Raw genomic sequence first — 13,703 nt, 5'->3', positions numbered from 1 at the left:
AACGGGGCAAGGATGATCCAGAAGCCAACAACCAATCCAGCAAGTGTAACTATCACCAGGATCCAATCAACGCCGTCAACTTCACCATGTCCATCAGTAATCCCTTCTGTACTGCCATTATTTTGTAAGCACGCTGGAAGAGGACCCCCACAAAGTGCGTTTCCAATGAAACTCAACTCGCTAAAAGTTTGAAACTGAGGGCCTGTTGGGATTCCACCTACAAGATTGTTGCAGGATACGTTCAAGCAATTCAAAGAGGTTAACTGTGACATGCTCAAAGGAATATTTCCTTCAAGATGGTTCATTGACAGATCTAACGATTCAAGCGTTTCATTCTGACTAAACAGGTTGGGAATTCGTCCTGTTAGATTATTGTATGACAGATTCAAGAATCGTAAGCCCGAAAGTCTGACAAGTTCATCAGGAATTGGCCCCGAAAACTTGTTATCAGAAAGGTCTAATGATGTCACCTGATAAAGTATGGTGCCATATGTATAAGTATTTCCCTTTGTCACCAATGATGCAGTAATTATTGTAGCTTCGTACAGATCGATCGGACCGGAGGTCTCCCTTCCAGAAATGACAGAAAAGTTTGTAAAGCATGTCGGTAGGTTCCCAGAAAGATCATTATGCGCAAGATCCAAGATCTGAAGAGAACTGAGATGACATATTTCATCTGGGATTTTGCCTTCAAGTTTGTTGGAACGGAGACTTAGAACTCTCAGACTTGTATTATTTCTCCCAATTGATGATGGTATTTTTCCCACAAGTTCATTTTCTGCAAGCTTGATGACTACCAGGCCGGTGGAATTCAGTAACCATGGAGGTAAGTTACCATATAGCCTGTTCTCATCCATCTCTAGTGATCGTAAGGAAGAAATATTACCTAGAGATGATGGGATTATGCCTGAAAATCGGTTTTTCTCTAGGTTCAGAATGACTAGGCGACCAAAGTTCTTCCAACAATCTGATATAACACCTGACATGCTATTGTTTGCTAGATTAAGAAATTCTAACACTTGTGGTATTTGAATACCGGAGCACAAGAACTGTTCTAGAGATCCTGAGATTCTATTGTTAGAAAGATCCAGGAATATTGTTGTACTGTAATTACCAGGTAGCCTACCATGTAAACGGTTGTGGGATATGTTCAAGTAATTTAGACTAGGGAATGTGGTCCAAAACCAACTGGGGATGGTGTCTGATATGTTTGCATTGGATACATCTAAATATGTTAAGCCTGTTAGCAATTGAATCCATGAAGGAAATTGAGGGCCTAAACTGCAAGAACGTGCACTCAACGTTTGGAGTTTGAAAGGTGGAATCCAATTGTTAACAATTAGCTTAAACACCAACCTGTTATCCCCCACTAACAACTCCACCAAAGTTGTTAGATTGGCAAAGTGATTTTCAGTCAAAATACCCGTTAATGAATTGTTCTGAAGCTGTAGAGAGTATAGTTTACTGAGTTGTCCAATACTTTCAGGAATGGCCCCTGTTAATTGATTGTAAGAAAGATCAATCAGAGACAGATTTTTCAAATTTCCCAGTCTTTCAGGTAGAATACCCGTTAATGAATTGTTCTGAAGCTGTAGAGAGTATAGTTTACTGAGTTGTCCAATACTTTCAGGAATGGCCCCTGTTAATTGATTAAAAGAGAGATCAATCGAGATCAGATTTTTCAAATTTCCAAGTCTTTCAGGTAGTTGACCAATCAGATGATTTTTATAGAAATATAATACTTCCAACTTAGGTGACTCACATTCACAAAACCCTTCAAGAAGCTCTGACACATTTCCAAAAAAATTGTTCCATCGCAGATAAAGGGTAGTGATGTTGCAAAGACTACTTAATGATTTAGGTATCTCCTCAACAATCCGATTATCAGATAAGTCAATATATTCAATAAAAGACAAGTTCTGTAGGTTGCCTAGAATCGGTGAAGAAATATCACAAAATCTAAGATCAAGCTGACGAAGATTACTTAGGCTAGACAATCCATTCAGTAGAGATGAAGAATTCACAAAAGTGTTTCCTGAAAGACGAAGAGTCCTTAAAGAAGGCATGCTATGGAAACCACCATGAGTTCCAGAAAGTACACCACTAATAAAGCAACCACTCAGATCTAATAAAGTCAAATTACGTAGGCTGAAGATCCACCCAGGCAGAGCATTCTCAAAGAAGTTATATGAAAGGTCTAGGGCATTAAGTGACATAAAACTACCTGTTGTTGGATTACTAGGTAACTGATATAACCCACAGTCATAAAAATGAAGCTCTTGCAAAGAAGTGAGGTTGCTGACTGACAGAAACCAATCTGTAGCTTTTGTGACTGACCGGCGCCCGAAATCATTGCAGCTCAAGTCGAGGTATCTGAGCTGTAACAGGTTGATCAGTGATGGACTTATGGTTCCTCCTAACCTTTGTTTTTCTGCTTCTTCAACTTCATCTTGGTTGTAAGTTAAATAAGTCGAGTTAAATAAGTCAGGTCCACGAAGGTGAATCTCATGGACGTGACCAGTGATATTGTCGCAGACGACACCGGACCAACTACAACAGTCTTTGCCTACCCACGAAGATAGCCGGTTTGCATGGTCAGTGAGATTGCTCCTGAGATCAATAAGAGCCAATCGTTCGGTGGGTATGCATAGAGCAGGATCTGAGCTTTGATTACAAAAACAGAAGCTGCAAAGAGATGAAACCAAGAGAAACAATAGGCAAGATGAGAAAAAACATGCAGGAAGAAGTGTGAGAGTCTTCATTGTGGTGATGATGAAAAATGGAAAGAGTGATAAGATATGATATATGTGGGGGGAAGGATGAATATGAGATATGAGATTTGTGGGTGGAAGGGTGATGAGATATATGTGGTTTTAAATTCTTTTATTAGAAAACCATTTTATTAAATATATTTTTTCCGAAGAGTTTTAACAAAAACAATGTTTGAAAATTACAAATTAAAAAATAACAAACATGAAAAGGTGAAATTCAAAATGCTTCACCCACATATAGCAATGATCTCGGTGGAAGTCATGGCATTTCTCCATGTAACATGTTAAATTTGTAGTTACTTTAAGAATATTAATTTCTTAAAGTAAGTAAATTTTATACAGAATTGTTTTGTTATATATAAGAATCATAAGATCAATAATCCTGACAGTACAAACCTGGCCATTGGTACCCATATCTGGCGCTGGAATGTCGGTATTCACTCCAATAAGATCATGAATCTTTTGGGTGAAGACACGGGTAAGTCGTTCAAGCTCACTCGTTGACAATTCCTTTGGTGAGCACCCGATTCCACCCTTGGCTCCACCGTAAGGAACATTGACCACCGCAGTCTTCCAAGTCATTAGTTGAGCCAAAGCATTCACCTCTCCATGTTCAACCTTGTAAAAACCAAAATACCAATCATATAAAGTAATTTTCGAGGCGTTTTTTCAATGCAAAAATATAACTTTCACTTTATAAATGGCATGAAAATCCAGGGTAAAATTGTGTTTGACATGCTGCAAACTTATATAAAGCTATCAGTCAGTATCATAATTATTACTAATAAACTAAGAATGAGCATATATACAAAAAAAAAGATAGCTAGACCATGGACAAAATGATACAATTCATACTCTCATTTCCAATAATACAATCCCCCAATCAACTGAGAAGTAAACATCCTAATGTACACCCAAAAATAGAAAATCCCAAACAGAAATTCTCATAAAAAACTAATAGATCTCTCAAACATAATTAATCATTCGACTGGAACCACTCGTATAGAACTTAATCTCCAAAACTAATGAATTCCGTTTTGGTTTGGAATTCAGTCCTGTCCCATGAGCACGATTTAAAAACTACTAAAAGGAGTTCAACGGTTTTGTTAACAAACAGCACCGAACCGATGTTATAGAACACGTGAAACAATAACCAGCTTTCATAAAAACCTAAAAATATAACCAAACTAAACCAAACCGAAACAAACCATTCCCGGTCATTTAGGCCCGTTCTGGTCCGGTCTGTTCTGTTTTGTCAGTGCAGACTACATACCCTAATAAAACAACAATGTGGACCCAAAACACTCAGATCAACAAATTACATTCCAAATACACAAACTCTCACCAAAATCAGTAAAATCAGTCACCAATTACACGTAATATAATCTCTAAACCCTAAATCTCCATAAATCAATCAACAATCAAACACATTCACACACCACACACAAACACAACTCAAAACAACAACCAAAATCAGTAAAATCACCTCAGGATGATACCGAATCCCGCCTTTCATCGGACCACGAGAATTATCATGCTGCACTCTAAATCCAACAAACGACGTCAACGTCCCGTCATCCTTCGGAATCGTACACTCCACCTGATCATTAATCCAATCCAAATCACATCACACAATCAACACTCAACTATTAACATCAACAATCAATCAATCAACTACTGCTACTAATTACAAGTCATACGTACCTTAACTTCACGATACGGGATCAACAAACTGGTTTCGACCTTAGAATCCAAACTGAGAAGACGAGCAGCGTGACTGAAGAGGTAGGTCCCAGCAGAGCCCAGTTGGACCCGCAAGACTCACCTTGAAAAGGGACGTCTGCGCAGTTGAACCCGCAAGATTCCTTAACGGACGTCTGCGCGGTTGAACCCGCAAGACTTAACTAAAGGGACGTCTGCGCCGAGACCAACTGGATCCGCAGGACCCACCATGCTCAGAGACGTGACGTCCTTACGCGCAGTACGCAAGCTGTTCCCGCAGGAAAAGCCTCCCAATGGTGAAGTACTCTGCCTGTTCCCGCAGCTGCGGATACAAGCCATCAGGGAAGGTGTGACAATCGTCAATTTCAGGTTAACTTCGTTAACTCAACTCCGTCAATTCAAACTTAAGATCATAAAATCTTTAACGCACACTTCATTACATTTAAACTAGGGTTTAAATGACGCTTAACACTTACTACATGTGTAGTAATCTTTCGGGATTTGCACCGAAACGCAAACGATTGATGAATAAACGAAACACACTAAAACACTAATTATGTGATAATTATGTGTTAGGATTATGTGTTATGTGATAATATTATTGTCATGTTAATTTAATGTGCAAGTTATGATAGAATGTTCTAGAAAAAGTAATACTTAATGTTAACTTAATGTGCAAGTTATGATAGAATGTTCTAGAAAAAGTAATACTTAATGTTAACTTAATGTGCAAGTTATGATAGAATGTTCTAGAAAAAATAATACTTAGGAGTTGAGGGGCCAAGGTGTAACATATTCCTTTATAAATACATGATAAACCTAAACCCTAACTCCCATCCCTTTTCCCTAACCCCAAATCGGCCAGCCATCCCCTCTCCTTGTGATCGATCAATATACACACATACACAATCAAGATCTTTTAAGTCTGATTGAAGATTAAGGTGCTAGGAAGGTATACACAACTATTCTATGCATCCTCTATGTTTAATTGTTAGTTTTATTGGGTTAATTGTAAACCTTTATGGCTGATTTCTTGGTATTATGATGTTCATGTGATTCTTGATTTAATTGATGATGATTGATAACTAGATTTGATATTGTTGCATGATTATTGTTGTATTTGAGTTTGATATCAAGTAAAACCCTAACTAGGTATGTAAGGTATGATTGATATGCATGGATAGTAGTTATGATGTCTAGAATGTTCTATGAATGATTTGTGATCTATAGATAGTTAAATTGTTGAGTTTGGATGCAAACAGTTTCTGGACAGATTGTGTTGTTGATGTTTGAGTGACTGTAACGGGATGTAAAAGTGGGAATTGATTGAGATAATTGATACTACAGTAAACTAGGTTGAGTCTAGTTTCTAAAGAATATAAACTTGTAATTTTTGGACATGTGAAAGATAACTTTTATGATTTTACAAAAACGTGGTGCAAAGCTGAGTTGTTAGACCTGCTGTTAGGTTGTTTTGTAAATGTTATATCTCATGATCTACGAGACCAATTGGGTTGGTTCCACTTCTGGAAGATGACTTATTGAGTTAGGAACCTAACCCAAGTGGTCTTGCATTTATTAGATTTTTCGTTTGATGGGAATTGCAAATAACATTCTGTTGCGCATGAATCTGACTGATATGAGCTTGCTGTAGTGTTTTGATCATTATGAGAAATCTATGTGGAATAAAAATAAAATAAAATATGTTCTGGAAACCTAAGACATGTATGTTTCAGTGATGATTTTTGGTGAATTAATTGAGATGTTTTGATCGGTGAAATAGTACAATCTTTCAAGTAGAAATTCTGTCTTGATGAAATTAGCTGCTGATTGTTATGAAATTGCATGAAATATGATAGTTGTTAGTTGATTGTCATAAATTGACCAAGATGCCCTTGTGGTGAGTAATTGCTAATTAATTGTCGTATTTTGACTAAATTGCCCTTACGGGGATTATTTGCTAGTGAGGTACATTGTTTATACATGACACGAAAGTAATTGCTCACACACGTATCGTATCACAAGTGTACTTGTTTAAGTCACACACGATTCACAAACGAAACACGAAACATGTTATGTGCATAGGTATTATGTGCCGAGTCTAGAGACTCGTTAAACGTTCCGACACTTAGAGAATCTCTTTGTTAATTTAGAACGCTAGAGAGAGTTCTACGACGCGCATCACTTGGTGATCTAATTTGGGAAATTCTTCGCAAACAGTGAGTTCACTTACCCCGCTCTTTGAACTGTTTTCAAACGCTTTTCACTTGGGGGAGATAACATACTCCGATAAACGCATTTTTGAGATAAACGCATTTTTGAGATTTTGTTAATAAATTATATATCACTTGTAAAGGATAAGTGGCAAACGTAACACTTGAAGCCCACACATCGAACCGGTTAATATTGGATAATAGCGAGTCACTGTTGAGTAGTACTACTGGGTTTGACAAACCCCACCCGACGCTAAGCTCAACTGGAGGTTGAGTGGGTGTAATTTTGGCTAACACTTACCATGGTCTGGATTGACCTGGTGACGGGCACTTGATAAACAGTCAGCTTCGGTTTCGAACCACTTAGTAATACTTGTTGTATAGATTAGCTACCTATCGATATATAATTTGACATAACACTATCTGGTAACGCAAAACGCCGTAACGTGGTTACGCAAAACGCTTAAACGCCGTAACGTGGTTACGCAAGACACTTAACGTAAAACACTGAACGCAAACGCTAAACGATTTATTTTATATAACTTGTGAACTCACCAACCTTGTGTTGACACTTTTAGTATGTTATTCTTAGGTAGCCGAGGCGGGCGCGCGGTTTAGGAACACGCATTGTGTGATAAACTTTTAACTATGCAAACTTGTTTTAACTGTTATCCTTGGTTTTTAAATCGTCCTGCGTGACGTAACTTTGTTCTATGGTTTTACGCTTCCGCACTTATTTTCATTTAAACGTTTTTATGGTTTGATTATAACTGATGATTCCGATCCTGTTAGTTCACACCCTCTGACGGTAAAACTCCGTTAGTGGATTTTGAGGGTGTGACAGAAGGCTACCTGCGCAGCAAAGCTACACGCACAAGGCACTTAGCTCTCATAATAATTCAGTAATGTCACCTGAAGAAGGAATGAGCAAAGCCGGGAATACTCCCGCCCAAATGAGCCAGTCCGTACGATACTGGAGGATCTTTTGTACTGTACCTGACGAGGTATGGACAAAAGATCTGACCAAAGATACGACAGCTCACTGACAACAGTATGACGAGCAGCACGCTCTTGTACTGTATGTCACTATTAGCCGCTGCCTACTCACCAACCTGTCGGAGGACGTGCATAGCCTGCAGTTGGTGGAACAGGAATAGTACACAGCCGGCCTGGTCACTATCAGCCGCTGCCTACTCACCAACTACCAGCATGGCATGTGCGTAGCCCACAGTTGGCAGAACAGGAACACTATTCAGCCGGCTGTACCTTCTTGGAAGCCTACCTTCGGCTATAAATACTCCAACACCTTGGAATGGTATATCATCTCATCTTATCTTATATCTTATACCTGATATCTGCTCTAGTCATTCTCTTAATATACACTTATATTCAAGAGCAATCTAGTCTGATTCTCACGCCGGAGGGTGGTCACAAGGAGGTACCCCCCCTTCTTAGTGACGAGCTCACGGTGTCTGTTTTGCAGGTTATCAGAAGAACCATCTTTGCCGGATCTAACCCCTCGTGGGAAACATCTATTTAACCCCCAGATTATCCGTAATCTGCCCGGGGTCGATTAGTGTTTCTTCAGTGACGGAAGTTACGGTTTGTTGCGGCCAGAGCATTCATTGTGTGTATTTGGGAGTGAATAATAATAATAATAATAATAATAATAATAATAATGTGAAATGAAATGCAGTTATATTATGAGAATTGAGAAGGTGTAGGAATGGCTGGATTTGAACGCATATATATTATGCGTGTGAATTTGAGTTGAGGTGGTTATTTTTAGAATTATTATTATTTTTTTAGAATTATTATAGCTGTTTTGTTATTATTTATTTTATTTTTTTTTATAATTTTTAATTTGGAATTGGTATGAGATGACTGGATTCGTAGCTGGTAAGATAATCAAAGTAATTAATCGAGTATTCTTTTTATGTATTTATTTATTCTTTTTTAATGATATCAAATTTGAGTGTTTAGATTGGTATTAATGGGTTGATTTTTCTAATTTTCTATAGGTTACGTAACGGACGTAACGGATGGATGACATGTTTACTTTTTTTCTTTTAAAGATTTGTATAATTTATGGTGTGAAAAGTTTGGATATTATTAGATAATTGACCTGAAGTTTTATGGTGCAAATATGTAATTATTTTATTTTTATAGCATACAATTGTAATTTTAGAGAATAAATATTGGAAAAATAATAATAATAGAATTTGTTCGGGTTCAGTAGGTTGTGTTTGTGGCAATCTATATGCATCGCAACAAGAGCTAAGCCGCACCCGCGTGCAGGGTCGGCTCCAAAAAGACGAAAAATTTTTTGGGTCAAAGGCGATTTTTTTTTTGGCCTTAAGGAAAAGAAACATTTTGTTGGTTTTAAACAATTTAATTATAAATTGGCTTATTTGATTATGATTTTAGTTGTGTAAAAAAACTTTTATATAAAAATAAACTTAAAATTGTCTCAAATAAGACTAGAACCCACAACCTTTTTGTTAGATGTCATACCCCTTTACCATTAGACTAAGCTAGCGATTATGTAATTGTGTTGAAACATTGATTATACACATGTTTTTGATAAAAAAAATACATATAATTTAAAGAAAATAAAAATTTGGGCCTAGCGGAGCGTCGGGCCTGTGGCCGTCGACTACCCTGCCATGCCTCAAAGACGGCCCTGCCCGCATGGTTGGCTTGTTTTGCCTTTTTGGTTCTCTTTGATTCTATCGTCCGATCGTTGATACGGTATAAAAAGAAAAAAGAAGTCAAACCAGGGCGGTTTGTAAAAGTTCAAGTTTAACGGGGTTTAGATCAGTTACAGTGTTAAAGGTCACAACTTGATTTCAACCCTACGAGTCAGTTCGGTTCTAACATATTTCAATTTCCGAGCCGGTTCATTTTCACCTTTACTTTAACGTGAAATGGTTTAGTGTGTGATTTAAGACGGTTCTCACTCAAGATGGCAATATGTGTTTCTAGTGTCAATATAATGGTTTTGAAAAGCAACTAATAAGTTGATTGCTACTCTTTAAAGTCTTCTACTGCCATTTATACTTGTGGAAAAACTTGAGAGCAATAGGTGAAATAGTCAATATAAATTAAATATTAATCCGAATACTAGTATTTCTAACAGGCTATGAGTTGTAAGTAGTGAGTTGTTAAATCTATCGTTTAATCAGTAAGAAAACAAAAATAAGAGGAATTTCACTACTATTTAAACTGACATGCCAGATTAATATTGTATAGATTGTAAATTAAAATGAAATGAAGCTAAAATGGTTGTCACGTACCCAAGACACTTTATATCTTGAAATATAAAATATTTGATCGACTTTCTAGAAAATTAATCCTTAAGCTGTTAATTGAAGGGAGATCATGGAACCCACTAAAAAACTCAATATAAAATCATTATTAAGTATTAGTCAAAATATAAATAATTTAATTAATTCGCTTAGATGCATACTTATTCCATATCTTTCAAGATAATATGCGTGCAAAGGTCTCATTCTAATCATGTGGTCATCATGGGGAATTTGAGTTGTACTATTTTACAACACTTGTTAACCATGTGAGGGAACTCTTGATATTTTAACTAAATAATATGCTTATGGTACAAGGCATAATATATGATGCTTCGGATTGGACAACTATGTTATAGTGATCATTCAAAATTAAAAAGTTTAAGACCTTTTAAAAAAAGTTTAATCACAACCACCCTATATTATATCTTGACTTCTCGAATCGATGCTATTACGTACTCTCTGTCCTTGTACCTCTTTGTCATCCTCTGGTCTACATCATCGCTTCTATTGTAGCTCTGCATACTTCATATTCGTAACAATACCATTATTACTCTTGTTTGGACTGCAAAGTGAACTTGAGACCGAACAAGTCTTTCTTGATCCCGTGCTATTCTTGTCATATGTTTTATAGGATTAGTGTTTAGTATGAGGGAAGGAGAGAGATAGAGGTGTGTAGAGTAATACAACAAGAAGGGAACATAGTGAAAATAACTTGAAGATCAGCGATATTGATATCATATAGAAGCGAGCATCTTTCGAGATACAACTCAATTTGAATGTTGATTATGCGCAAAAATTCTTGTTGAACTCCGTGTATAAACTAGAAGACCTCATTTGTAATCGGCAAAACAATAATTGTACCATGACACGACAACCCTAATCAGGCGCGGATATTGGTTCGTGAGAAAGGGGGCTTCCTTATAAGGACTAAACTTTAAATTATTAGAATCATTGCGTATAAAAATAAATTAATGCAGTTATTAAGCTTCCCTAAAATGATCGTTTGATTTGTGAAGTTTTTCCATAATAGACTAAACATTATATATTAGCAAACGAAAAAGTGTTTCAAAGTTCTTGCACTCTTTTGTTCAAATGCTTACGTTATAAGAGTGATGCAACATGCTTGTTTTTGTTTCAAACCGTCAACTAAGCATGTCATATCAAATTCTGAACACAACAACCATATCCAATGAAATCCCGCAAATAACAAAACAATAAACAGGGTCTGGGAAAAATCAACATACAAAAACCTTTATTTCTCCTCAATTGGCTATTACACGTTCTTATTTCAAAATATCAATTGGCTATTACACACTTTTTTCAAACTTGATCACAGTTTATTTCCAAGATTAGTTCCTGGAGGGTCCCTCTTTTATGGACCAAAAACAAGCATGTTGAAAATAATCATATTTGATACGCTAATGATTTGTAAGAAATTTAAACAAATTTCTTACACCTCTTGAAAATATGCATGTATATGTTCTTCATGTTGGACTTTCAACCTGCATTCTAACTTCATTTTACCAAAATTGCAGGCATCATATCATGGAGCAAAGACAGCCAATACATATGCACCCGCAACGACAGCATGCCAACTGTTTTATGGATTTGGGACATGAACCTTCTTGAACTCGCTGCCATTTTGATCCAGAAAGACCCTATTCGCGCCGCAGCATGGGACCCAACATGCACTAGACTAGTTTTGTGCACCGGGACCTCACACGTGTACATGTGGACCCCATCTGGTGCTTACTGTGTAAACGTTCCACTACCGCAGTTTTCAGTGATGGATCTAAAGTGGGATTTTAATGGCAGCTGTCTTCTTCTCAAGGATAAAGATTTGTTTTGTTGTGCTGCGGTTCCTTTGCTACCTGATGACTCTAACACTGACTATAGCTCGGATGATTGAGGCGGTTTTTTAAGAGGTTAGAGTAGTTTGTATATGTAAGATTTATGTAATTTCTTGGTGTAGATGCCGATAAATTGTTCAGACATCGTGCTTTATAGACGTGGATGGTCTTGTGCATTGTGAGATGTTACATTTATGTTTGATGATGATTTTATGATGTTTTGTTGTTTAATAGTTAAAATCGAAGAACATAGATGTTTTGTGGGTTCTAACGTTGGATGTTTTGTGTTTAAAATCGAGTAGTTTTGTGATCGAGACAGGGTTGATCAAATTTTGCACTCCAAACATCCTTTTTTGTGTGTATGAAATCGATTTTAGTTAAATAGATTTCCGTTGTATACGTAACAAAGCAAGTGTCGTATCAAATAAAAGAGAGATGCTTCTAGGATATGTAATGGAATGAGTAAACCCGAAACTTAAAATATCGAAGGGATGTAATAAGACGGGTATTCTAGTCAAGCTAATCTCGCTTCTTGAGATTATTAACATATGAGTGTTGGATTTTGGTCATTTAAAAGTTAATTCATTGGCCAGCAATATTCAATGCTATCAATATAACTAATGACAATCCTAACTTTCACTTTCGTTGTCATTGACAATCCCAGTAGCATAAGCAATATCTTATATTTATATTATTTTGACTCAATTTCACTCACAAATGTTGATAATAAACTAAATGGGGAGTCGTGCAAAGCATAATAGAGTATTAATCAAATAAAAATTGAGTGTAAATTTATGATAAATATGCTGCTATAATTATTCTTAACAACAAAAGCGTAATTACTTGGGATCGTCGGTGGCCAAACTGTTAGCATGTATTATTATAGGCCAATTGGATGTAGTTTGGATAATTAAATCCCAACTTTATTGCAACATAAAAAAAAACAATATGAAATACTTCCCGATTTAACCCAACATCATGGAATGAACTTAAGATAATATTCAAACCAGGGATGAGCTCGGTATCATACCATTATCGATCTCGAATTTCTCAAAAATTTGGTATTGGTTTGGTTCGGTACCATAAGCAGAAAATTGGTAAATGACATACTGATCCCGAAACCTCAAATAGTTGGTATCGAATCAGCACCAACGGTACCTGTTTCGATACCGTACCCGATACCATTTGCCCATCCCTTATCCTGACGACAATATTGATATATTTTGAGAAATGAGTCATTGCATCGAACGTATATGTGTTTATTGATAATATGAACACTCTTATTTAGTATAGTTTTGTTCAACTTCATCACTAATAGAATGGGTAATGGCAGAGATTTTGAAAAATCATCTAGTGATGAAAACAATGTAAGAAGAACTAACAAAAGTTGTAGGACCAAACAACATTGTGGAAGAATCTCATCTTTCGAAACTAGAATATCTAGATGCAACGATTAAGGAAACACTTAGGTTACATCCGGTGGTCCCTTTTCCTAGTCTCGCGGTCCCCAAGTCAGGCATGCGTGGTAGGTGGGTTTACAATTCCAGAGGGTTGTACTGTTTTAACTCTTGCACTCCTTTAACTGTTTCTCGAGAAAATGTTCATGTATGTATTGGCTTCACTCTTGCACTCCTTTAACTGGTGCTTACCGCACTGTGAAGAGCACGATCTTTCTGAAAATGTTGGGATTACACTCAAGAAACTAAAACCACTCATTGCTATACCATCTCAAAGATTGCTCGATGTTAGCCTCTATATGTAATCATGTAGGACTTGTCCAAATGGTCAAGATGGTGCCAAGATAACAAAAGTTTCATGGACTTTTGTAAGTTTTACATT

The 13,703-nt window shown here is 36.7% G+C and overlaps 1 protein-coding gene and 1 pseudogene across 1 annotated transcript in view; one reads left to right on the top strand and one right to left on the bottom strand.

Moving 5' to 3' along the window:
• LOC143632288 (glutamate dehydrogenase 2-like) overlaps positions 1-10,535 on the bottom strand; it is a 209,617-nt gene extending 199,082 nt beyond the window's left edge. The window contains exons 1-4 of the mRNA XM_077100847.1: positions 10,471-10,535; positions 4,476-4,548; positions 4,258-4,371; positions 3,168-3,389 (exon numbers count right to left, since the gene is read on the bottom strand). Of these exons, the coding sequence (XP_076956962.1) occupies positions 3,168-3,389; positions 4,258-4,371; positions 4,476-4,548; positions 10,471-10,535 (474 nt within the window). The remainder of the gene's footprint in view (positions 1-3,167; positions 3,390-4,257; positions 4,372-4,475; positions 4,549-10,470) is intronic.
• A 900-nt stretch (positions 10,536-11,435) lies between these two features.
• LOC143632276 (uncharacterized) lies at positions 11,436-11,923 on the top strand (annotated as a pseudogene).
• Positions 11,924-13,703: the final 1,780 nt, after the last annotated feature.

The sequence above is a fragment of the Bidens hawaiensis genome, unplaced genomic scaffold (assembly GCF_021521415.1).
Source record: "Bidens hawaiensis isolate Kalapana, Puna unplaced genomic scaffold, B.hawaiensis_p1.1 tig00000512_1, whole genome shotgun sequence".
NCBI lineage: Eukaryota > Viridiplantae > Streptophyta > Magnoliopsida > Asterales > Asteraceae > Bidens > Bidens hawaiensis.
The sequence above is the reverse complement of the archived record's forward strand: the minus strand, read 5'-3'. Positions and strand labels throughout refer to the sequence as shown.